Raw genomic sequence first — 27,348 nt, 5'->3', positions numbered from 1 at the left:
AACTGAAGCAGTATTGGTTGAAAGGGAAGTATAAACAGTATTTGAAGTCGAACCCAATAAAGGAAGATTTCTAGACCCCCAACCCTTCAAAATTTTTCATGAATGTTGGTTAGAAAATTATGTGGGATTCTCCTCTCCAAAAAACATATTTAAAATAAATTCACATTTCTTTTTATAAATATCCAAGGTACAGCACATTCTGGCTGCATGAACCAGTTGTCCCTTAAATATAATTTTCTTACAAAATGTGGGATGAAAACTGTTAAAATGTAAGTAGTGGTTGGAAAAATTAGGTTTCCTGTAAATAACAGACTGAAAACATTTGTTGTCATAGTCTTTCCAAATCTGTACATCTAAAAAATGACTAGATCAGAGTGGGGTTGGTAAGTAAACTTCATAAATGTGGTAGTATTAAGAAAATTTATAAATCCAGTTATTTGCTCATCACTACCTATCCAACAAATGAAAATGTGTCCAGGTAGTGAAAATAGACCTGCTAACAACTCCTAAATGTAGAACAAAACAAAGGTTTTCTCCCACCACAACCACAAAAGCGATCTCTCATCCATATCTCTCAACTCTCCAGAATTGTGGAAAATGTCACTGATTTTTATCATATTTTGTCCTGTCTCACAGAGAAGTTCTGATTTCATGGTAAATCACAGAGGACTACAGTCAGTCAGTAGTGCTAGACATTAGAATTTCGTACTTATAGGTTTATAGATTAGTACTAGGCTGAATGCCTTTGTGGGCCATTTTAAGCCTAGCAAATTACCCCATGTGAGAATCAAACCATGTACCTTGTGTCTGTAAGATAAACACCTTAACCATTATGCCAACATCCCACTCCGATTCAGAATATTCAGAAAATGCATGTTGATACAAAATTTGTTGTCTTAACTTTTAAGTGAATTAGAATGCTATTTAAAAATTGTCTCTGATTCTGACCCTTTGTCTCCCCTCATTATTTTTGGCTTTATCCAGAATTTGTCCTCAAAGAAGTTGAGAAGTATGCTGTCAGCGCTGCACTAAATAATACTCCACTGCCCTATTGTCTGTCTTATCAAAAATTTCAAGAAATTTGTTTGCTGCTAGCTACAAAAGCACAGAATATATTAAAGTCTCATCTCAAATACTTAACATGGGTTTGGTCTGTGACTTGAAAATGATACAGTTCTTCCAGATGTCATGTAATTAAGTAATAACCGATGACATGGTATGGTATATTGAAGATTTACCCACGGTTGGTGCAGTTTAATCATGAGGGCGAAGCCCGAATGATTAAATAAAGCCAACCGTGGGTAAATCTTCAATATACCACAACCACGGAATCGGTTATTGCTATTATATAATGACATTATTTAAGAAAAAAAATACTTACTTTTCTTCAATAATGTCTTTGTACAACGGCGCATTACTGTTCTTCTGCTGGCTGTGGTACACTGCTTCCTTGTTTTGATGTACTGAGCATGCGTAATGGACTTGCGCCCCATGCATACCCAGTACATCAATGTTTTGAAACAAAAGCAATGGAAAAAAGAAAGTCTGCGTTGCTCCGTTTTTTCTTTTTTTTTATTTGTTAAAAAAAATGTTTTGAGCACTTTATACCAATGGAAAAAAGTCCGGGTGACTGGACCGTTTTCTGTTGGTATATTGTGGGATTTACAATGGGCACGCTGGCCAATCAGCGTGCACGTTTTGGAATATTAATGGGGGGTCATTGTATAATATATCTATAATCAGCTACAGCAAAGTAAAACTAATTGTTAATTCACTCTACCTAAATCTGTCTAAAGCATATGACTTGATATACCATGCAAAATGTACTAAGATCTTAGTTATCCTTAGTCTCACTGCAGGTGCCCCAAAATGGTTTACTAACTACCTAAACAACATATATCAGTCACATGGAATGCAGCAATCTCTCTTCTTTACTGGTAAAAATAGCTGATTCACAGGGGTCAGTGCTGGGCTGCTCTTGTTTACCATCTTTGTAAATGACATGTACAACATCTACAGTATATATTGCACACTACACTCTGCTTGACTGTACAGTGCACTGAGCTTGCTCACCAGAATGTATATACACAGTTGTTTTATGTATTTAGACTGAAGTACTCTGTTGTTGTTTACAGTTCTGTACTTTTTGTTTGTGAAATGTTTTGTATTTCACCCGGGCTAAGGCTGTAATTGGTCAATATTGATCAATGCACTACCCCTGTAAAAAAAATACAAATATAAATAAATAAATCAGTGCAAAAATGCAAAACTGAACTGCTGCATCCGTGACTCAGTCATTACTCTAACTAATGTGACAAGTATTTCTATTAATTCCAGACTGTGAACTCGTGAACAAACTGCCCAGTCCTATCAAACGTTGTCTTCTAGTAAGAAGCTCAACATGAACTCAGATCCCATGTTGTCATGCCAAAACAAGAAACACATTCTGTGAATCTCTATGTCTTCCATATGTTGAAACAATCTAGAAAAAGCTTCCTTATAAACTAAGGTATCTCATGGAGAAGCAAGCTTTTAAGATTGCAAAAATCTTTTAAGTGATACTGGAACTGCAATTGTGGGATTATGTAATCCAATGACCACCTTATCCCTTGTCCAATACTGCCCAATGTAACAAACATTCTACAGTTTATTACGTTATATAATGTGATAGCTTAATTATACAACCGGCTTTATAGTGGCCAAATGTGTACAAACTCATTTAACTCATCCATATTTTTTACTTTTCTTTTACAAACATCAAGATTAAACTTGTCGGTCTGCACTATGTATTAGACTTCTTTTCTGTTATACTTGTTATTACTGCTATTACATAATGCAGCCCAATAGTGAATATCTAGGATATACCGATTATGTAGTCAGGCTGTTCTTGGGTATTAGTCATACCTCTAATGTTACATCATGATTTTTTGTAATAAGTACAAGACATCCCCTCTTTTCTGCACTTGCCATTGTAGATGTCGCTTCAGTATCATTTTTGTAAATAGATCTGTTACTGTATATTAATTTATAAGGAAGCTTCTTCTAGATTGTTTCAAAATATACATGCATAGAGATTCACAGAATGTAGTCGTTGTTTTGGCATGACAGCATGGGATCTGAGTTCACGCTGAGCTACTCACTAGAAGACAGTATTCGATAGGACTGGGCAGTTTGATAAATATCTGTTATGTTTCTACTCATTACTGGAGATTTTTCTTCCCAGGATTCCAGTAAAACTGGGTCTTCTAACTGGGTTTTCTCACTTCAGAACTGCATTCATATACATAAGTACACAAGTAAGTAAATAAGTAAATACATGCACAGCCTTAAGTTATGATCTTTACCATCTTAATACTTGTGAAGAAAGTCCTTCTGAGTTGCTTATGAACAAATGACAATGTTCCTAGTGATCTTATGACTTCACTAAGGAAATCAGAACAGACTTCAATGGAAATATTCTGAGAGAAAACCAAGGTAGCCCACCCCTTCAAATTAATTTGTACTATTTCGACTTTCATCCTGACTGCTCTTTTTTTCTGTATACGAGGCCAGCATAAGAAGGTCACTTTTTCTAAGGCTTGATAACATTAACCCCATATCCCACCTAAGCTCCTCCAAAAGATGGAGAAAGTGCATAACACCAGTTAGGACAGCTGAAAATAAAATACTAAATACTGATGCCCATTTTAGGGACAAGCACCATGATCTGGATCTGCTTTAACTGACACCCTCAAAATAAGACTGTAAGATAATGCAGTATTCATAAGCAGGTGAGCAGCTATTTGTCCTTAGCACTGATGTGTACCCCTCCAGTAAAGCTCTTTTGAATGTGTACTTTTAACTCCCAGTGGGTGTGGCTTGAGCCTTTAAAGAATGAAGTTATCACCTTACAGTTCAAACAAATATTCATATCTCTAGAACCACAAGTGTTACTAGAAAACTTGAAATGGCAAACTATTCAGAATAAATTAATCTTTACATTGCTGACATTCATTCAATTTTATGCTTTAAACTGGATTTTACAAGCCAAATTAAAGGCAGTGAGTATTAACTTTGTAATATTCTATAAACAGCTTATGATATTTCAATAACCATTCAAGAAAGACACATACTGCAGGATTTTTTTCATACAGCTGTGAGCTTTCATATAAGGCTACGAAGTTCGGTCTGCATTACTTGAATGCTTAAGATATTTACAGAAATATGAAAATTATTACAACAGAAATAGTATACAAATAAAATCCAATATCTGTTTAACTGCATTAGATAGAGATTAAGTATCAATACAGTTGTGTTTGCCATTATGTATGCTTCAAGAAGAAATCTCCCAATACCTTGTATGTAGACTGTTTTGGAATTATTAATGCAAATATGAACAAGCAATATTTAACGCCTAGAGGTGTCAGTAGGAGGTAACTGCAAAAACGCCTGGAGGAGTACTCGGCAGTAATGTGTTTGGACAAATAACAGGTACTGGCTTTTGGCCAAGTTGCTGTTCAAAGAGACTATGTCAGCTCATTCCATCTACTCCACATAAAATAAACAGATGAGCAGAAGTATGAAAGAATCTCTACATAATAAGATATCTGATTCAATGAAATGCATGAAACCAAAGACTTTATGGATCTTAGCAAAGAGGCTAGGAAAATGAAATTAACTAAAAGCATCATCTCATTTCTGCTTAGTTTCATTTAAACATAAGGGCTACATATTCCCATATGGATCTGCCAATGGCCTTTCTGACAATGACTAAAATATTCTCAAACTGTACAAAAACAGACTGGTAATTTCAATAATGGTAGCAGCAAGAAAATGCATTAATTGAACTGCATAAGAACATTACTTCAAGGTGTGCATTCCAAGTTCACAATGCAAGCTAGAAGCTGAGCAGAGTGGCAGTTGTAGTTGCTAAAAAAGCAGTTTAAATTCTGTTTTGAGCTAGTGAACACTGCCTCCTATGCTCAGCTATCCCAGGCACACAAGATACATAAGGAACATTTCATAACTGGACTTCATCAATTATCTGTTATCCAGTCTAGATGTATGTCTTTTATTTGTTTGTTTGCATTTGTTGTCCAGAGTACAGCACTGATTGCCAAGGACATTACTTATACTCAGCCCAAGAGAGCTGTCTGGTCAAGTAACTTGCTCAGAGTCACTCGGGCAAATTAAGGCTTAAGGAATCACACCCTGAAGCAGAGAAAGCAAAGTACAGTTGTGTACACTTACCATAAATGTAGATGTTCGAGTGTATTCACTGCTGCAGTCATTACATTTAGGTGATCTGCTGGCAGGTTGCCCTCAGTTGGCCTGAATAACAAAGTCTTGGGTCCTGCATCTGTTGCTGTCTCCTCTTCCATAACATCAGGTCGTCAGGGATATAAAACATGCAGCCGACGCCATTTTAATCAGTTTTTCTTGCCCCAGATGTCAGGTGCCCCCCCAAATGGGGAGCAAAAAAAATATATATTTGTTTGTGTCTTTTGGCTTTTTCCCGGTTAGGGGTCGCCACAGCGGAACTCCGGTCGGCTAATGATTGGCAGTAGAGTTTTATGTACTGACTTGCCGGGCCTAACGCACAGCCTTCAATGAAGTAACGCCTGTTCACGCATGTTGCCACACAGAAGACGCTCTAACTGAGGATCGAAAGGGCAATGTCTAACTGTGAGGCGACAACGCTACCAAATATATATAAAACTGTAAATATATAAATGCACTTTAGAAACATAAAATTTACCTTCAACTAAAAGCAAATACACCACAAAGGCTTTTGAGTATAGTGAAGGAAAGAAATGGTATAGAAAGGGGGCTTGGCGGGAGGGTAATCCAGACTGCAACAGTGAATACACTCGAACATCTACATTTATGGTAAGTGCACACATCTATACTATGTTCTTCATGTTTCACTGTTGCAGTCATTACATTTGGGTAGAATCCCAAAGCTATGGATGGGAGGATGGAACTAAACAGCATTAGGAGCAGCTATAAGACCCTGCAGGACTGCAGTGGCAAAGCCTGCCCTGGATTTAGAAAAGGGAGGTAAATGATAATGTTTTGTGAATGTATGAACTGAGCTCCAAGTAGCAGCTTCTAGAATGTCTCTGGTAGGAACCCCTCTGAGAAAAGCTGCTGAAGTAGAGGTAGCCCTGGTGGAATGGGATCTGATCCCCTTGGGCCCAGGTTTACCATGGTGCAAGTAGCAGAAATGAATGCAATGGCTTATCCATTTAGAAATAGTCTGCCTTGATATAGCCTTCCCCTCTGATCTTGCAGCAAATGCCACGAGTAGTTGCTCAGACTTTCTTGGAGATTTTGTCCTGTTTAAGTAGAATCTTAGTTGTCTGTGTACATCCAATGAATGCAGAATCCGCTCCCCCTTGTTCTGTGGATTTGGGAAGAATGTTGGCAGGTGAATGGCCTGAGTAAGAGCCACACTGGATACCACCTTAGGCATAAAAGAAGGATTGGTCCTGAGGGCCACCCTGTCAGGGTAAAAAATAATGAAAGGCTCCACTGCCATGAGAGCCTGTAGTTCTGAAACCCTTCTAGCTGAAGTGACTGTCAAAAGAAAAGTTGTCTTCCAAGAAAGAAATTTTATATCCACAGTAGCTGCTGGTTCAAAAGGAGGAAGGGTGAGTTTTTCCAGCACAAAATTGAGGTCCCATGCAGGAGTAGGCGCTCTCCTGGGAGGCCTTAAATTTTTGGCCCCTCTGAGGTACTGTTTTAGCAGGGGGTGAGAAAAGAGGGGAGGCTCTGTGTTGTAATGAGCTGAAATGGCAGAGGCATGGATTTTTATTGAAGAAAAAGATAGGCCCTTGTCAAGCACCTCAGTTAAGTATTGTAAAATCTGAGGAATATTGGGCTTTGCTATGTCTATTCCTAAATCTCTTCCATTTAACAGCATAAGATTTTCTAGTACTAGGCCTTTTGGCTTCCAAAATGACATCCATCACAGGTTTACTGAGAGATGTGTTTGGTAAAATTAGTTGATTAGCCATGCTGCAAGATTCAGAGTTTGGAGCTCAGTGTGCAGAATTTGATAGTTCTGCTGAGACAACAGGTGAGGTGTTTGAGGCAGGTACAACGGAGGAAGGTGTGACATATTCCTTAGAAGTGGGTACCAGTGTTGGCGTGGCCAGTCTGGAGCAATTAGAATAATTTTTGGTTTTTCCTGTCTGACTTTTAGTAAGATCTTGGAGAGTAGAGGAAGAGGGGGAAAGACATAGACTGATAGGTTTTTCCATCTGAAGGATAGAGCATCCATAGGTTTTTCCAGCTGAAGGATAGAGCATCCACTTTCCATGCTTTTTTGTGATGAGCTCTTGTGCAGAATTTGTCCAACTGATAGTTTTGGGGAGAGGCAAATAGATCTATGTCTGGGCTTCCCCACTTTTGTGTTAACATGCTGAAGATTTGTGGATCCAGTTTCCATTCGTGTGGGTCCATATGATTTCTGCTTAGGTCATCTGCCAGAGTATTTTGCTTTCCTGGCAGGAATTGAGCTTGAAGATGTATTTGGTAAATCAAGGCTGTGTTCCACAAGGCCATGGATAGTCTGCAAAGGGGGTAGGAGTGGGTACCCCCCCCCTGCTTGTTTATGTACCACATAACTGTGGTGTTGTCCGTCTTTATCAGTAGTTGTCCTGGATGAAGTAAGTCCTTGAAGGCTGTCAGAGCATTCTGAACAGCTAACATTTCTTTCTGGTTGATATGTAGATGCATTTGGTTTGGGCTCCATTTGTCCTAAATGCATCTCCCTGCCAGGTGGGACCCCCAAGCATAGTCTGATGCATCTGTAGTTAGGGTTTGAGTGGCAGGAGGTAGAGTAAATGACAGTCCCTCGTTTTGGTGACATGTCTCTGCCCACCAAAGAAACTCCTGTTGCAGGCAGGGAATGAAAGGAATCATTGATTCCAGGCTGTGACAATGTTGACTCCATAAGCTTTTTAGGTACCCCTGATGTTTCCTCATATGCAGTCTCACATATGGAATTAGTAGAATGCAGGATTCCATGAACCCCAAAGTCTGCAGAATTTGTCTTGCAGACAGCTGGGTTTTTGTTGCCATTTGTTTGAAGTATGTTGTCAATTGCATTTGTTTGTCTGGCGTGAGGTAAGCCATCTGGGTAGTTGTATTCAAGCTTGCACCCAGTAATGTAATTATTTGTGAGGGTACCAGTTGTGACTTCTTTTCATTTACGGTGTACCCTAGGCATGCTAGAAGCCTTTTTACAAATGCCAGATGTTGAAGAAGAGTGTCCTTGTCCTCTGCCTGAATGAGACAATTGTCCAGATAAGGATAAATTTGAATGTTTCTTTGTCTGCAGAATGCAATCACTGGTGCCAGGCACTTTGTAAAACCCTGGGTGTAGTAGATAAGCCAAAGGGCAGTGCAGAGAATTGGTAATGCAAAAAGCCTGCTTTGAAGAGGAGGTATCTTCTGCAAGATTCCCTTATTGGAATATGCAGGTATGCCTATTTTAAGTCTCAAGTTACCAACCAGGCATTCTTACCTAGCATAGGCAGTAGCTGTTGTAAAGTCAGCATTTTGAATTTTGGAATGTCCAGGAACATGTTCAGAATTGATAAGTCCAGAACTGGACGCCATGATTTGTCTTTTCTGGGTATCAGGAAAAGTCTTGAATAAAATCCTTGTCCTTTTTCCTTTTCTGGTACCGGTTGAATAGCTCTCATATCCACGAGGGACATGACTTGTTTCTGGGCCTCTGCCCACTGGTTTGGTGGCAGATCTGGCCATCCGCTTGGAATTGGCAAAGGGTGGAAATGAAATCTGTACCCCTGGGATACTATGTTTAATACCCATTTGTCTTGCGTAATTAACTGCCAATTTTGGGCATGAAGTGCTAGTTTTCCCCCCAAGGGGGCTGCCAAAAGATAAGTGCTTGGAGATGGTACAGGAAAGTTATTGAGACTGCTTACTGTAGGGTTGTGCTTTGTTACCTCCAGATTTGGAGGTGGAGGCACCCGATTGCTTTGACCTGTAAGATCCCTGTGACTGATATTTGCAGCCTTTGGAGCACCTGGGTTTGCCCTGAGTGGCTCTGTTGGACACAGGAAAGGACCAGTTCTTAGTAGGCCAATGCCTACTGAACCATGGTGGCTGCACTTGCAAGAACTCTTTTACAGTTTGCATAAATTTAGCTTTGTCTTCCATTTTCTTTAAAACCTCTTCTGCCTTATTACCAAACAGACTATCATGCTGTAAAGGGGCATCCAACAATTTAGCTTTAACATGATCAGGCAGATTTTGCTTCTTGAGCCAGGCATGCCTTCTTATCACAGATCCAGTTACGGCGGCCCTGCAAGAGGCCTCCAAGGAATCAAAACCACATTGCAAAGTATGCTTTCCAACTTGTTCTGCTGATTGCAATAAATCCTGCAACTCTTTATTTTCCACACAATCAGAAATCAACATCATTTTCTGTTTCAGTAAGCCCATAACATGCTGTTGATATTTAAGCATATGAAACTGGCAGTTTAAAGCCCTGATTGCCAAGGTTGCAGACGTATAAACCTTCTTACCCCATCTATCCAGCGCCCTGGAATCTCTATCAGAAGGGGTAGGATTTTTGGCTGTAGAAGCCTTAACACCCTTGAGACCCTGAGAAATTGTCTCAGGATGAGCAGCAGGATTTTTGAAAAGAAATTTGTTGGAGTCAGGAATCTGGCTTACTAGGAGCCAGAGGCAGGGAATCAGGAGCCATGCTCGATTCTGAGAACACATCAACAATGTCTAATACAGGAGGTATTGCCAAAGGCCTATGCTGAGGAAGAAGAAAATCCCTAAGCCTATTTTTTGATTCTGAGAAGTCCTGACTCTTCTAGTGAAAATGTTCCCTTAAAGTATGCAAAGTCTCTCCAAAAGAGTAATCCTTAGGAGGAGATGCAGATGGGATGGATTCTTCTGCATCAGAGTCCTCATAAGGTGGGAATCAGAAGAAATGGAAACCTGATCTGAAGATTCATAATCAGTGCCTTGCCTAGGCCTGTTAGTGGGGGTGGGGGTGGGGGTGGGGGGGTTGGGAACCCCTGATCAAGGTAATTAAATCCTCAGCCATTTTGATCATTTGTTTTTTAGGCATAGGGGCCTGAGCACGTGGCTCAAGTGTCGGTTTTTTAGACATAGAAGTTGGTTTTGATCTTGTTTTTGATGATGGCGTCGGTTTACTATAGAAATGTTGAGGCCTGAAAACACCCTCAGAAGCCGGTGCCTGCTCAGCGGCTCCAGACCCATCCAAGGGAGAGACATCCGAGGGTTCAATACTTTGCGAATCTTGCGGAATACCGGACTCTGAATGGGTCTCAGTAGATGCCTACGACTCAAAGTTAGCAGGTATCAGGGGCTGCGAAAGTGCCTCACTGAGTACCAGCGAACTGGCGACTGGCTTAAGAAAAGCTTCGTCACCAGTTTTGGACCTCAATGGTCTATCTCTGTCTTTTTCCTTGTGTTTTTTGTGAACTCCGGTAGTCAGATTGCTAACTGATGACATTTCAGGATAATTAAATCTTGAACCAAAATATTTAGAAGCAAAGATATACCAACGCTCAATAGTGCGTTGGTTAAATTTAGCACAAAACCAACAACAAGCCACGTTGTGATCAGGGCCTAGGCAAGGAATACAGTACAAATGAAAATCCTTATGAGGTATTTGCTTCCCACAAGTAAGGCAATTATTAACTTTTACTGACATCGGTAAGGAGCAAGAAAAAGTTTCCCCAACAGGGTACTTAGCTTTAGCTTGAAGACTTCGGTTCTGAAACTCGAAAACGAAAATTTCAGGAGTCAGCCGACCGGCACTTGCGAACTGCTTCTGCTTCGGGCACCGCTCGGCAAGAAAGACTGATTAAAATGGCGTCGGCTGCATGTTTTATACTCCTAAAGACCTGACGTCATGGAAGAGGAGACAGCAACCGACGCAGGACCCAAGACTTTGTTATTCAGACCGACTGAGGGCAACCTGCCAGCAGATTACCCAAATGTAATGACTGCAACAGTGAAACACGAAGAACATCCTGTTAACAGCTCATACATTAATCTCCAGCATCAACTGTCAGGCACTCTTTAAAAGAAATCTGTACTAAAGAAAAACAGTAAAATAAATGTACTGTATACAATAAATGTGTAAACTGTAAGGTATGCAGTCACTTCACATGGTCAGCAGATAAAAATCTTTAAGACAGAGGAGGATACGTTTTTACTGATCATGACACCAATGTCAGTAAAGTTGGCCCTTAAGCATTATTACTTACTCTTGGATGCCATGCTGCCTTTTGGTAGTAGAGGGTTTTACTTGTGAGCTTAACTGAGTCAGATGCGTCCAAATAAAATTGTATACTGTTTTATGCATGTACGTATTTAATTATTTATCACTCTGTTAACTGGGGAAGAACACTGATCCACATGGACCATTCTGAAGCTGAGCAAAGGTGATCACCAAAGCAAATTAAATTCAGGTTCATGTAATGCAAAAAAGCACTGTTACAGACTGCAAACAAACTGCACAATTAGTACTTTACATTGCTGGGCGGCCACGGTGGTGCAGCAGTTAGCGTTGCCGCCTCACAGCAAGAGGATCTTCGGTTTAATCCTTGGCTGGGGTGCCTTCTGTGTGGAGTCTGCCTGTCCTCCCTGTGGTCACATGGGTTTCCTCCCTGTGCTCCGATTTCCTCCCACATCCCAAAGACATGCTGTAGATGGATTGGACACTCTAACTTGGCCTAGGAATGTGTGCGTGTGTGTGCCTTCTGTGGAAGGGTGGGTGCCGGGCTGGCAACCCGACACCGTAAAACTCCTCTGCCAATCATGAGAGGACAGGTGATCCAGTGTGGCGACCCCTAACCGGGAAAATGCCGAAAGAAGAAGAAGTACTTTACATTGCTGGTTAGTCATTACATATTAGTTTTTGTCTTACTTATGTGTTAACTGGATAAACCAATACACAACTGTTCTTTTTCAGAGGCAACCCGAGAGCACTGTGTGGTTAAATTACTTGCTAAGAGTCACAGAGTAGATAAATGAAAGTGAAAGGAATCAAACCCTGCACTCTGGGCATTGGAAGCAGCTCATTAACAGCTCAGAACGTTATTCCTCTGCACCAGTATTAATTACAATGTTCAATGAAGGTTTGGATGGAAGGGATAAGGAGAAAAGTGGGAGAAGAAGGATGGATGGACAAGTGATAAGGTTAAGGATGGAGGAGACAGAGGGAGATCAAGAGGAGGAGGAGGGGGGAGCATGGTGGAGGAGAGTAATAAGAAGTCAGAAATGGGTGAAGGCAATTAAATTATTTTTAACTGTGTCACTTCTCCTTCACTGTTCAGTCTCCAGAAAAAAGAAAAAGAAAGCAAAGAAAATGTAGTACAGATAATGTGGTTGTATAAACATAAAATAATGAAGTCAGAGGAAAGCTTTTCCAACAAATACAGCTGATGTACTGTTATTTTAAGACAGATCAACACTGTTCTGGGAAATTAAATCAGTGTCAGTTTCTAGTCTGACATACTGTGTTATAACTATGTAAATACAAGCAAAGTGCACCTAAAAGTATTACCTGACTCCTTCTTCAGTAAAAGGTCTTGGACCACAGATGCAAATAAATGGTTTGAACTCTCCAGGCGGCCTGGTTAAAATTTCAGACAAAAGCTGCAATGAAATTCTTCCAAACTTCCCATTCCAGCCATCTGAGGGCTCAGAAAGAATAAATTCTGTAGAGAACCTGAAATACAATAATTTTAAACAGCTATTACTACATGAAACATTTTCTAAGCAATCAAGAACTATGCACTGAAATTTAAATATGTAAACTCTTGTATGTAGGAAACGTTTTGCCATATCAAAACAAAGCAAGGATAATGGAGACACAGGGCAGGCATTTATTTTTGTAATGACATTTCAGGAATGAAAATTAAAAAATAATGCTTCAAATTGAATGAGTATAAGTATATTAGCAAGCAGGCTACACACTTACTTGTGAGGCCAGAACAATGAAGAAGCAGTTTCAGATCAAGAAACCTCATCACTTTGCAGTATCATAACTGGAAAAATAAGTTATGTACTTACCATTTCACATTATCAGTGAGAAGACCTTGTACAATGCACAACAACTGGGATTTCCTATTCTGATAAACTCAGCTTGGCAAATGTCAGAAATCTCTTTAGCTCTCAAGCACAAAGGTGTGCACACCTCTGGCCAACACACGTCATGACAACATGTGACAGACAAAGGAGGGTGTGCTTAACTGCTTCTTTCCCCAGTCTAACCTCCACACACCTGTCAGCCAACCCAGAAAGTGGAGGAAAAAAGAAAAAAAGGGGAAAAAAATGCATCCATCTTCATCTGCAGAAATTTGATGGGTAGGCTGTACAGAGATGGTGTGTGTGGGGCATTTAAAAGGCTTTTTGTAGGATTGGTTAATAAATGCATGTATCTGTTATATATGATTCTGACCCATTCCATGGAAGGTGACTGCTGGAAAGAATTCAAAGCAGCAAAAACTGGAACAGAAGGAAGACAAAAAATGCCTGGTACACACAAGGTCAGGTCCTGATGCACCAAAATGTCAAACGGGTCCTCCTGAGTCTTGGAATCAAACTACAAGCAGTAAAACTGAACACATGAAATAACCAATGGCAGTGGCATAATTATCCTCAATATGAACATTTTGAAACAACTCAAAGTCCACTGGCTTATTCACTTTTCATTGAACGTATAAGGCTATCAGAGTAATATCCTGTTCTACGGTGTACTGCCAGACCTGCATCACCTCTGTACAAACAGTGCATGAATACCACCAGCCTTGCCTGTTCAATACCACAATGCAGTCTGGCTGCATGGAAGAACTCCAGTACAAACTACTACCATGGCAAAATATTCTAGGTGCAAAGGCTATGAAAATGCCACAGTGAGTGGGTCACAGATCTAGCCATTGCTTTTAATTTGTAGTTTAGGAACTAAAAAAATCGCATGTAATATTGATAAGTGGGTGACCGTGTTTGGTTTGCGGGATTAAAATTAGTGCCAGCACTATTCAAAAAGTCTGACTGACAACAGATAAAACATATCCTTCACTCCACTGTCAAGAGGTGCTGTCCAAAAATACAGCTTTCTCTGAAATGCATTTACTAACTGATTACTGCTTGTAATAACCAAACTATGAGGTCTTTGCATTAAATGCCCTTCCTACTCGTACTGAGTCTTAAAGACCAGCAGCAAAAGAAAATTCCGGGGCATTTCCATAATTTCAAATGTCTGCTTCACATTTTTTCACAGCTGTGCCAGCATACTTCTGAATGAAGCAGAAATGTGTCATGTCTCATTTCCATGTAAAAACTTCAAAATATAAAGCTGTAACTGTGCATTCAATTGTCTAGGGTCTGGCTTTAATATTTAACAAAGCTCATCATTTTCATAATGCTGATGAGTACATCATGCCATTTTGTTTTTATTACAAGTGCTTGAAGACGAATAACACAGTGCCATGCCTTAACATTGGAGATCACCTCTTTTATTCTACTGTTCTATAGCATTTCCTAATCATCCAAAACAGCCTAGAAGAAGGCAGGAAACACACCAGCAAAGGTTCCACTGTTTAATTCCACCAAGTAAGACACGAACATATAAAAACTGCAGATTAACGCTCTTGACAAAATTGCGTTTTCGTCTCCAATGACAAAGACTTCATCAGATAATGCCTTTTGTTATCAGCAGTGAACATACACATTAAGGTCCTTTTTGCCTTCAGCACATCGAGGTCCTTCTTGACTTCAGCTTTAATGGCACAATACGGGAGCTCACAACATCAGGGACTGAAGCTGCTTAGAGAAAGCTGCTTTTTCTCTAAGCAGCTTCAGTCCCTGATGTTGTGAGCTCCCGTATTGTGCCATTAAAGCTGAAGTCAAGAAGGACCTCGATGTGCTGAAGGCAAAAAGGACCTTAATGTGTATGTTCACTGCTGATAACAAAAGGCATTATCTGATGAAGTCTTTGTCATTGGAGACGAAAACGCAATTTTGTCAAGAGCGTTAATCTGCAGTTTTTATATGTTCGTGTCTTACTTGGTGGAATTAAACAGTGGAACCTTTGCTGGTGTGTTTCCTGCCTTCTTCTAGGCTGTTTTGGATTTTTTTCTTGGTTATTGGTCGTTTTTCTACACTTACTGATTTCCTAATCATGCCAACTGCACTGTCTATACCTTTGCCAACACAGCCAATTCAGTCTCATTTTCAGTTGTAAATCTATCCATAGAAAATGGAATGCCTAGTCTAAGCAAGCTGCACATCCCATTTTTTGAAACTTAACTGTTAGTAACAGTCCCTCAGGCTGAGATTGAAACAGATCCAATGGGATCAGTACTTTGCCGCAGTTGACAAAATCAAAAGAAAATAAAACCACCCACTGACAGAAAAAGACATCTTTTGAGGGCGATGTTCACTTTTGCTACAGTAAAGTAACTCCTATAATCAACAGACTCTGCCAAGCAAAGTAGACCCATTGCTCTCACTAAAATAAAAAATATACAACTTATATGTAGTTTTACTGCTATGCAAACTGTTCCTACTGAAAAATGTATGCATGTCTTATACATGACATTCTGTAGTAGTCTTACTACTATGTACTGACAAAAACTGATGCTGATTATTTTTAGTGGGTCATGACAGCATTCTAAAGGGTCTTTTGCTACAGTAAAGTAACTCCTATAATCAACAGACTCTGCCAAGCAAAGTAGACCCATTGCTCTCACTAAAATAAAAATATACAACTTATATGTAGTTTTACTGCTATGCAAACTGTTCCTACTGAAAAATGTATGCATGTCTTATACATGACATTCTGTAGTGGTCTTACTACTATGTACTGACAAAAACTGATGCTGATTATTTTTAGTGGGTCATGACAGCATTCTAAAGGGTCTACATTATATCAACAAAGATTTAGTTTGCTGAAGACCTAAACGTCGACCCCTTAACGTCAAAAGCTACAAAGGGCGAACGGCCAATTACATCAATTTTTTTACAGGGAAAAAATTTGCTTGTCCGTCATCGGGAATTTGCCCTTTTCCCCAATGTAGAGCTTTCTCGAAGTTGGTATATCTGGGGGTGTGGGGGTGAAGCCCCTCATTTGATTAGGGCTTGAAATGATGTTTTGTTTTCCGCTGGCCAAGCACATTTTTTACATTATAAAAAAAAGTAATGTAATTGGCCGCTCGTGGTTTGTAGCTTCTGAAGTTTACGGGTCAATGTTTAGGTGCTCGACAACCTAAACATCCGTTAATATACTATAAACCCCATTCTAAATGTTTTAGGCTGGGCAGAGGAACAGAAAATCTTGGTAATGACTGCTACATGTAAAAGAGCACTGATCTGAAATAAAACGTGTGCTATATTTAGGAAAAGGAGAGTGCAACAGCTGTTTTCCTATATGTATGGTCTTTCTTCCAGTCTTTTAAGCACCTTCTGTGAGGGAAGGCCAAAGTAATGATCTTTGCCCAAAGGAGCATCATGGAGCTTCCCTCTGACATCATCTGGCAAAGGCTGTATATCCTAGTCTATGCACACCTTTTTAATCACTGTACCAGATGCTGACAATTAATACAGACATTTATAGGACCACTAACACATTTAACTGCTTACTGACTGTGATAGTGGCGGGCAGTCCAAGAAATCTTTGCTTCATGTTTTAATCTTGGCTATCTCCTCTATTATGTCTTACATTTGGCTAAGAAGGTAACCATTTGAAAGGACAGGACCCAGTAGAGTGAGTCCCGAAATACAGAGACTGAATGGCTGAAAAAAATGGACTTACATACAATAAGTCTAAGATGGCCATTTCTCAGAATATTCCCTTTTCTCCAAGGCATGGCAATCTTGCAGTTAGTACATAAAAGTTCAGTATGTATGGGGAATTCCCTCCCTGTAAAAAAGAAGTTTACAAGTGAACAGCAATGCCTCAGATTTGCTCTTATCTTCCAGTTTCAATCTTTTTTTTTTTTGGTGTGTTGGCAGTCAGCATTTCAGTGCCGACATTTCAGTAGAGAGTCTTCTAAGAATATTAGCCAAATATTGAAGCATATTGGTTTGGAGATTTAACATCATTATTCCCCTAGATGAATTATACATATACTTTCTCCCAAACCTGTCAGGGTTGTGACTTGTCTTTATCATTTGGAAAAGAGTTTTTAATTGGCACCGGTTCCAGTGAAATTACCAAAGGATCTGCAACAGCTTTTTTACATAAGTATTTGAAATTTTCATCAACATTGCAAAACCTATCTGGTCTCTTGGGAGCCAGAGGCTATGAGTCAGTTTCCAGTTGGGCATTATTAAAGGTATCTTCAAATATTTCACAAACCAAAGGAATGGCTGTGGGTTTAGGCTTCTCATTGCCCAGCAATTCTAAATACCTTTTGCATGTATCTAAAAAATCTTTTGCCAACCACATTAAAAATGCTCTCAAATTAAACAGAGTCATTGAAAAGAACAAGTCTTTAAAGAAAGAATCCAAATAAAGTGTCTCTCCATCTCCACATATCCTAGTGGAGAATATAGCTGAATGGATTAAGCAAAATCCTCTTTTTCCTCATTGTCCGAGTCAGATGACCACTGCAGAGAAAATTTGCTTAGTAGGAGATGATGTACTAGAAGACAAAGGCTCTCCTAGTTATGATGCTGGACAATGTTTCCTCGGACATGCTGCTTAGACATACTCTTTAAGCTAGTATAAAAAGAAAGGGCTATGGTCAAGACAGGTGCTGGAGGGGGCAGGTACTTCTTGAATGGGGATTTGTCTCACACTTTATAAGGACACTGGCTTATTCTTTTTGAAAGAGTGCCATATTCATTGCCCCCTTGGCAAAGTATTGTGCACTTGGGTAAAAAAAATGGATGGAGATATCAAGGTAGGGAGAGCATTCCTTAGTGGTATGTACTTATATACTGGAGATCTGTGGATACCCAGGAACTGGTATTAGTAAATGACTCAGCAAAAATTTATGTTAAGGCCTGAAGAGGCTGTCAGACTCCTACCCTATTGTCAGCTTCCAGAGTGGCACAGGCAGTCAAACTGTCATAAAAATAGAAAGATCACATGCTGGTGATGGAAGGTGGGCAAGGGTGTGCATCACTGATATCACTAAGGCCTCAGCTCTCTGCCTGTGGAATTCCTCAGGACAAACTTTTTAGTCTTTTTCATTCTGTCATGGCAATTTGTTTTACACTTGCCAGAACAATTAAAAACAGGTTCACCTGAGGGAGAAGGGCTAGACATCCCTTGGCCAAAGACATACAATAAGAAAATGAGACAAAAATTTGGCACACATATTGCACTATACTGCTGATCATTAGTTGACCCTGGTGTTTCTCCTTGTTCACTGGGTCGACCTATACTTCTACTTTGACTCCCTCAAAATCCCTTCATGGGGGGGGGGGGTCAGCATCAAGTAGACTTTGGAATCCCAGCACAGTGTCATAGCATAGCTATGAGTTATCTCTGTTTAACCCCTACCCATTGCATGCCCATCAACATTCAAAGGATGGGACATCCAATGGGTGTCTGTGCTGAACTGCCCCTCACTTCTGCAAATGGCTGGTGTCAGGAGGCCACCTTGCCCATTTTCATCAGCAATGTATGGTTGCTTCTCCAGTCCTCATCACTGAAATCATGCCATATTATCTGTCCTGGACATACATCCCTCCTTGGGTCTATATTAGATCACCGAACGCTTAAAAAGTGAATGGTGATTAATCGACCCTATATAAGTGAAAGCTTACAATTTCGAACTGTCAGAACAGCGATTTCTTTCCTACGGAAAAAAAATCGCTGTTCCAACACAAAAAAAACAAAAAACACTTGAAACATTACATTCAGTGGGGGGCTTCACCCCCACCCCCCCTACTTAAATATACCAAATCCGAGACCACACTACAGTGCCAAAAACGGCAAGGTAAAGAAGCGGCCAAGCGAAAGATTTCCCAGGGAAAGAATTCGCTTAAAAGCCACTTTGATATTTTGCCGTTTCAGGCTTTTGAGTTCGACCAATTGAAAGAATGCGTCTTCGGTCTTCTAATAGGGAACCCCCTCCTTCCTCCTTGGTTGGGGACACACATTTTGCAGTGCCTCAGATGTCTCAGCAGATAACCAAACCCAGGCTGCCTGGGCCACAGTTAGGACTTTAACTTAAACATTTCAGGCAGGAAGTAAATATCTTCAAATGCCAAAGATCTATAGATCCAACCTCTTCCCCTGTCACCAACCAAACCTCTCAAGGCTGACTCTTAGCCTCTGACTTTCTCAAGGAATTCAGCAACCTCCCTAGTATGGCAACCTCTACCCCCTCTCCCCAAATCATCCAGCCTTCATCATTTTATCCTTCTCTTCTATTTTAAGAAAGTTAAACACAAAGACCTTGATTCCCTACTACAAAAGATACTCCTTGATGCAACCCCCTGGTGCAGAGAACCTACTCCATTGGTTTATATCAGTCTGCAAAGACTTCCTTACCACATCTCTTCTCTATGTTAAAATCTCTGCTTAGCTCAAAAACACAATGACAGACATATGGAAAAACTACTCTTGTCAAAACCCTTCCCACACACAGCCTCAGCCAGAAAATTCCTCCCACTTCTGCCCTATCTCCATCCTGCCTGCACTTGGGAAAATTCTTGAAAAACGAATCTAAACCAACTATCCACTTACATCCAATAGTATCACCTCTTCACTCTTAAACAGCATGGAGTCTTGGCTTGTCGGAGCACAATAACAGCACTATAGTCACTTACAGCGGAGTTCCTTCTCAATATGAATAAAGGAAACCTTTCAGGACCTCTCTTCATTGATCTTACCAAAGCTTTTAATCTTATTGACCACTTTCTGCTACTTCACTCCCTCCAAGAAATTGGAGTTAGCCCCAACACAATCATTAGAGTCCAACATTTGTTAGCAAACAGGTATTTCTGATTCAGAACAGGCTCACCCCTATCATCTCTGGCATCCCTTACCAAAGGAGTTCCCCGGGGATCCATACCTGCTCCACTATTGTTTTCAATCTTTATTAGCAAACTACTCTGATTCTCTAACCTTCCTATCACTCTTTATGCAGATAACATGGATAATCTTTGATCTAGTCCCTTACATTCATCTATTCAAACCGGGTGCCTATTACCTGATCGAATGTTTAGGTTAGCGAATACCTAAATGTCGATCTGGTAAAAGTGAAAGCAATATAACGCGAACGGCCAATTTAACACAGGGGAAAGAATTCCCTTGGTCGTTATGCAAATTTCGCCCCTTTCCCCACTGTAGAGCGATCTCAAAGTTGGTACATTTAGTTGGGGGTGGGGAGCACAGCCCCCCACATGGGGGAGTGTGGGGGGCAAAGCCCCCCACTTCATTTTGATTTAAGTTTTTTTTTTTGCAACTGAGGGAATTCATTACCTAGGTTAAATCGTCCGTTTGCTGTTTTAATTTTTCGATATTACCAGGTCGTCATTTAGGTATTCGCTAATCTAAACATTTGACCGGGTAATATAGACTCATTCAAACCTATCTTCAGTCTGATCTCCACTCCCTAAACCTCTCCAAACCAAAAAGTATGACATTTGGAACCTTACAGACACTGAAAAAAAATCCTAAAAATCTCAACATAGAAGATCTCAATGGCTACCCAGTAGAAACAACCATGGCTAGACCAGTCATTTAACTTCAAAAGCCACATTGAAAATGCAATGATCTTGTATTCTGGTCTTGGAAAATATAACTCTTTCTAACCAAACAAGCTACAGCTGGAGTAGGCAAAAGAGTCATCCTTGCTCACCTTCAGTACAGGCTCCCTATCATAGCCAAGGCCTCTAAAAAAAAAAACTAATCCACTCTACGTTCCACTGAAAACAAAATCTGCTTATTCATTTCCAATTTCCTCCTCAGGAACACCAGAGCTAAACCACTCCAAAGCTAAATGGCTATCAGTCTCCTACAGAGTCAAGCTATTCCTAGGATTTCTTCTTTTCAAACTACTTTAATCAGGTGCCTGCCCACCATTTGCAGCCAAACTCCATAATAAACCCCCACAGCCACTTTTAATTAACTCCCTCACTCCACCAAAATGCACTGTACTGACCATTGCTCCGCCATTATTCACACAAACTGTGGCAATCCCTCTCCCTTAACCTAAAAGAATTTTCCTCTTTCCTCACATTCAAAGCACAACTCAAAAGATTCCTTGAAAAATCTGGCTATATTGTGCTTTTCCACTAGACACAACCTTCTCGTCTTTATTACTACAATTAATTCACATTTGCTTTTCTACTCTCTTAATATTAACATATTATTTACTTGTCTACGGGATTATCTACCTTCTGTGATTACTCTATGTGTATTTTTTCACCCGGGCTGTGCCTGCAAATGGTCTGTTGTTATCAGTGTACTACCCTGGTAAAATACATACATACATACATACATAAATAAATAAACAAATAAAATAATGCATTAGCTAAGGCTGCTCTTCACCCTGGAGTTAAGGTATGAGTTTTATGTCATAAGGCCCAAAGCCTTTTGTGGCTATCCAGCATGGTGTTGCTAATGTGGTCTGAAAAAGTGAATTATTAATTGTCATACATAGGTGTTTGCATATTGTTTGAATTATAGCATTGTTTGGGATGATAGGTGTACTAGTAGATTTGAGTTCTTGAGGCCAAAGATCGTAAGCTTTGTTTTTTTTCTCATTAAATATTAGTTTAGAAGCTCAGAGCCTTGTTATTAGTGTGTTAATTGGCTGTTGCATGCTTGAGATGAATTCAGTTACAGCAGGAGCACTGCAGATGATTGTAGTCTCAGCAGTATATTGTAGTAATTTTAGGCAATTGATACGGTTGCAGACATCATTAATAAAGATAATGAAAAGCAATAGGCTGGGTATACTACCATGAGGTACATCGACATTTATATGGGCTCCGTGAGACGCAGATAAGGTCCAGCATACTATCTGACTGCTGTTTGTTAGGTCAATTTGAAAACAGTCAATAACAGTAAGTTAGCAAATTAAATTGGATAGCCTTTGTAGGAGTAAGGTATGACCGATTAAATCAAGAAGTGTACGAAAACAGCTATCATCAGTTTTCCTGCATTACACTGCGAAGCAATATAATCAGTTAACTCAGCTAGTAGGGTTTGAATGCTATGGCCTGGATGAACTCTGCTGGGGTACTGTTGTCTGTTGTAAGTTTTAAGCAGTGAACTGGAGAGGTAGGCTTGTGCTGCTGACTGCCAGCTTGCTTACATCGAGGTGGGAGGGAAGGGTTTTTTACAACACTGTACTGTTCTCTAGCATAGGTTGGAAAGCAGCATTACGGTCAAGCACGTGAGAGCGCTGAGGGGAAGACTGACTTTAACTAATCATGGGCAGTGATGCCCATGGATATGATGTTGTATCACTGTACACTTGCCACTTAGGGGAACATAATGACATATAAAAAATCCCTGTGAGCACTGATTGAGATACCTCCATTTTTTTCTCCCTTCCCTCATGCAGGCAGATAACTGCTCCACCAAATGTGATCCTAGTCTGGCAGCCCAGGTCCAGGAGGAAAAGATAGTCAGTCAAGGTGGGGTAGGGATGTAATACAGGCACTGGCATTAACTGGTAGTCATTCTGATTAAGGGTCCAAGAAAAAGAAAACAACTTAAAAAAGGCAGTGCAAAGTAGTGTTGTTAGTGTTACATGTGGCTGCAGTCAGCTGGAGCAATAATACTGTGACTGACAAGTCAAGCTTTGATACATACAAGTAGATCCAAAACACAATCACTGATGTAGAAATGTAATTAAATAAAAGCACCAAGCTCAGCCAATAGTTTATATAAGTGTAAAACTTGCTCTTAATTTTGGATTCACTTTATAATCCCAAAAGCCTGAAATATCGAATTTCAGAATTTCGAGGTCATAAAGCCGAAACCTTACAATTCCGAAATCACAGAAGCGCGAATTTTAAAATCGCAAACACTACACTAACCATACATCACACGCACGCACACACACACACACACACACACACACACACACACACACACACACACACACACACACACACACACACACACACACACACACACACACTCACAGCTTCCCCAACACACAAACACTCAAGCCTACACTACATGCAAGCAGGGGGGCAAGCCCCCTGCACCCCCCTACTTAAATATACTAACTCCACGATCGCACTACACAGGCAAACACACAAAAACACCACCATACAAGCTACATTCCCCTCACACATGCAAATCACAGTAACCAAACACACTGACACACACTAAAGCCCCTAACCAAAACCTTTAAACATAAATACATACCTGAACTTCCAGCTATCCCTTCACACAGCACAACACCAGAAGCGCTACTTCAAAATCTCCGTACTTCGGAATTTTGAAATTTGCACTTCTGGGGTTTCGAACTTTTGTGCTTTCAGCTTTATAATCTTGGGGTTCGGTATTTCAAAATTTCAGGATTATAAAGTGTTTTCCTTAATTTTATATATTTATTTCCAATTAAAGGCCATCTATTCAGAAAGCTTTCACTTAAAATCATTTTCATTCAATCAAGTCAAAGCTACTCTACCCATTTGCATCTTAATCCACGAAAAAAAAAAAAGATTTACGAAACTCATACCCTTCCCATAAATGTCACATTTAAAAAAAAAAAAAGCATGATGTTTTTTCTGTGGTAGTATTTATTTCTGCAGTCACTTTATAGTTAGAATGTTTAGTGAGTCCCTACAGCTGTAAAGCTTCTTTAGGCCTAAGCTCTCACACTACTGTCTGCAGCATGGCCAAATCTGCCATCACCCCAACTCAGCATGACAAATTTTGAACTTACTTCACAGTCTACAGAAAGTTTGAGGCAGGCAAGGAGTAACAAAATGCAAGTGAATCTTCATGTTGCAACTATAACTTAAAAGCAAGCACCACGTTTAGTCAATAATTCATCCACTCTTAGAGCTTATACTTAAATTCAGTATCTGTTTGTAGCTAAATGTCATCTATTCATAAAGCCTTCAGTTAAAATCAGGTGTGTTCGGCCAAAGCTACTCTACTCATGCACAGCTTTGTCTTTTCCTACAAATTTTACATTTGCAGAGTGATGCATGACTAACTTGCATCCTGCACTCAGTTGCTTTATTTGTGGTCCAGTGAATTTTTTGCTTCTGATACCTGTGATGATGTGAGGTAGTGCCAGCTATGCCAGACAGGTAATAAATGCCAGCATAACTAGCTGGAGTTTTGTAGAGAATGTTATGTCATTTGGATATCAAACTAATTTGTACAGATGCTTGCGTTAAAACATATTTGTAAAGTTGCTTGTGTTAAAAATATATCACAATGGGGCCTGCTGGACAGAAAATAAATATACATGTAGGTCAGACTGTATTGTAACTGATGAAAATTATATATGATAACAGAGGATGTCTGAAATTAAATGACTTGGTTTAGGCCATAATGATTTTATCTCACAGGCCTGAATGCAGCAGAGATGCAATGTTTAAGCTGGGATCCTGCTCTTAGTGCCCTTAGTGGTAAACTAATTGCTACCCTGGGGTGCCAGAGAATGCCTGGTTAGACTATGCAGGAACAATGAAAGTACTGGAATTGTTTTACAGCCTCCAGATGCTGGAATAGGTCTTAGCAGGGTTTTGGGTGTGTACTGTGACACATCTGTTATAGATCCTGGCTCAATTTCCTGTGTGTGTGTGTGGGGGGGGGGGGGTACTGTGGGAACCACAGAATCAGGTGACCAGATGTGATGTCATTCTGTAGCCAGCTCTAAAATTGTATTTAGACACCAGTGAGGGATATGACAGATAACACTCAGCACTCTGTTTTGGAACTGACAAGACCACTCACCCACTTCATCTTGTCTTGTTTTAGTAAATAACCAGGGAACAGTAATCCTTCAGTGAGTTAGGAAAATACAGTGAGACTAGTTAGATATTGTTTTTCTGTACCTGTCTGAGTCTTTCCATCTGTGTTCTTTTTTATACTTCCTGTGAATTTAAACTCTGCTGTTTATTGCAAATAGCTATTCAGTATTTTCATGTTTTCTACTTGCTTACTATTAAATATATCTAAACCTTTCATTGTGTCTGGTCTTTTAGAAAATAGTTTAACCTTTGACAGCAATTGCATTTAATTGGCAGCACTGTGGCTTGAAAGTCTTGCTGCTTGGTTAACACTACCAATTGTATAAACTAAGAGTAATCGGGTACACTAGTAAGACCTTTAAAGTAGCTGGCTGGTGGCAGTGAATGTAACTTATAGTCTAGGTGGAGGTGGAATAGCAGGTAAATCTGTGCCAACCTTTCCCGTGTGTGTGTGTGTGTGTGTGTGTGAGAAAATCAAATCTCAAAGTGTGTGTGTGTGTCAGCTACGTGGAACAGGGACACAGACCACTGATTTCTGCAGTGAGAAAGGTGGAGTCTTATTTGTGGCCTGGAGAGGAAAACCCAGCCCCTGGACTGGAGTTTGCTCTTAAGGGAAATTGTGTTTGGTGCAGAGATCTGCATCTGAAAACACCACGTGTATCCATTTTTGTTCTAAGTGAGCATTCCCCACTGGTGTCAGTGGTGAAGATTGAGGCTCCTTGATTACTGGCCCAGAGGAGGATGTCACAATACCATTATGCATTAATGTCATCTCTGTTTCAAACAAGTACAATGAAAACTGGATATGTCCTTTTCCTGTTATCATTCCTTAATAAGGATACTTTATTAGAAGTTCTGTGCATTTGTCCCTTCACACTCAAGTACTGCTTCACAACCATTAATCTTGGAGCATCCAAAGCATTAAAAGTTACTGCAAGCACAAGAGTCTCTTACATTACAGGCAGCTGTCAAGAAATGGCATTTGCATCCTACTTCCTTTTAGAGCTATCCTGGATGGTGAACAACTCTCAACCTCTTTAGCAATCATTATTTTTAATGATTCAGTTTATTGTACACTACTTTTAGGACATCTGAAAGAAGACTATGTATGTGAAAGTACAAGATGCATTTCAAAGCCACATAATATTAGAATGAACAATGTGGTAGCAAGACAGCTTTTCCCATATCAAGTAAAAGCTAGAGTTCTTCAGGTGCTGTTTTTCATTAGACAAATAGATAACATATTCCTCATCTAAGGAGAAGACAGTTCTATTATGGTTAATGCAAACAATCCAACGGGTGAGTCTATTCTAGTTAATGAAAACAATCCAAAACCCTGATCAACATCTATTAGTTGGGTGATGTAAATAGAAAACAAATACTAGCACGTTATGGAAAAGATCTCTGGGACACTAGTATTTTGCAGCTAGGGGAAAATAATCAAGTATTACTGAAGCATTTTTTTCTTTTCTCTCACCAACAAAAAGCAATAACATATATAAGCCATGATGTTTGGATCTGGTATGCTTCTAGGCAGGATCTTTTACATAGATAGGGTGCCACATTTTTCGATGTCCAAAGTAAGACATTTCTTACAGAAACATTTTTTTGCAGAAAAACCTATGTGCTTAACTAACACGAAAAACTTGTTTATACTTCATTACAAATAAACACATTTAATTAATATGGCAAAAATATTAGCTTCATATTTCTTTAATTTATTTTTCAGTTTAAGTTTTACTACTGCAACTCCTTAGTTCAATGAATTAAACCAGGAAGGTATAATTGTGTAAATTAAAAGTTAAGTAGTCAATATAACTAGGAAACTGTGTTATCCATTTTCATTCTTCCTCAATGAATGTGTTACAGAGCCAATCCTCCGATCCGACTCAGCCGCATACTACAGACTTTGGAGCTCTTCCCTCTACCCATCTCCAATACCTCAGATTAAGTTTGCTGTCATAAAGCATCTATTAAGTAATAAAAGAGGAGTATAGATATTAGAGTAGGGCTCAAACCCGGAATTACATGTTCCAACAAAAAAAACATCAGGTCACTCCAGAAGATGAAGAATGAAAATGGACAACATAGATGCCTAGTTATGGTGAGTACATAACTTTTTAATCAGATGCTGTCCTTTTCATTCTTCCTCAATGAATGGGACAGAGTTCCCAGCCACGTAAATTTTGGGTGGCCCTTATGGAAGGATATTCCAAAGAACTGCTGAACCAAAGGTAGCTCTGCTTCTGGAAATTAAGTCCAATTTGGAATAAATAACAAAGGTAAGAGCACCATGGACCATCTGACTGCTGCAAAAACATCATCAATAGAAGTCCTTCACCAAAAAGCAGATGAAGTGGCCATGGATCTACTTGAATGAGCTTTAGGTGTTCTTGGCAGAGAAAGGCCCTGTTGGAAATAAATCCA

The 27,348-nt window shown here is 39.8% G+C and overlaps 1 protein-coding gene across 1 annotated transcript in view; it reads right to left on the bottom strand.

The window, feature by feature from the left end:
* LOC122797320 (cytochrome b5 reductase 4) overlaps nucleotides 1-27,348 on the bottom strand; it is a 1,879,111-nt gene that overhangs the window by 45,758 nt on the left and 1,806,005 nt on the right. Inside the window, exon 13 of the mRNA XM_044066139.1 lies at nucleotides 12,572-12,736. Coding sequence (XP_043922074.1) covers nucleotides 12,572-12,736 — 165 coding nt within the window. The remainder of the gene's footprint in view (nucleotides 1-12,571; nucleotides 12,737-27,348) is intronic.

The sequence above is a fragment of the Protopterus annectens genome, chromosome 1.part0 (assembly GCF_019279795.1).
Source record: "Protopterus annectens isolate FY-2018-M chromosome 1.part0, PAN1.0, whole genome shotgun sequence".
Classification (NCBI taxonomy): domain Eukaryota; kingdom Metazoa; phylum Chordata; order Ceratodontiformes; family Protopteridae; genus Protopterus; species Protopterus annectens.
The sequence above is the reverse complement of the archived record's forward strand: the minus strand, read 5'-3'. Positions and strand labels throughout refer to the sequence as shown.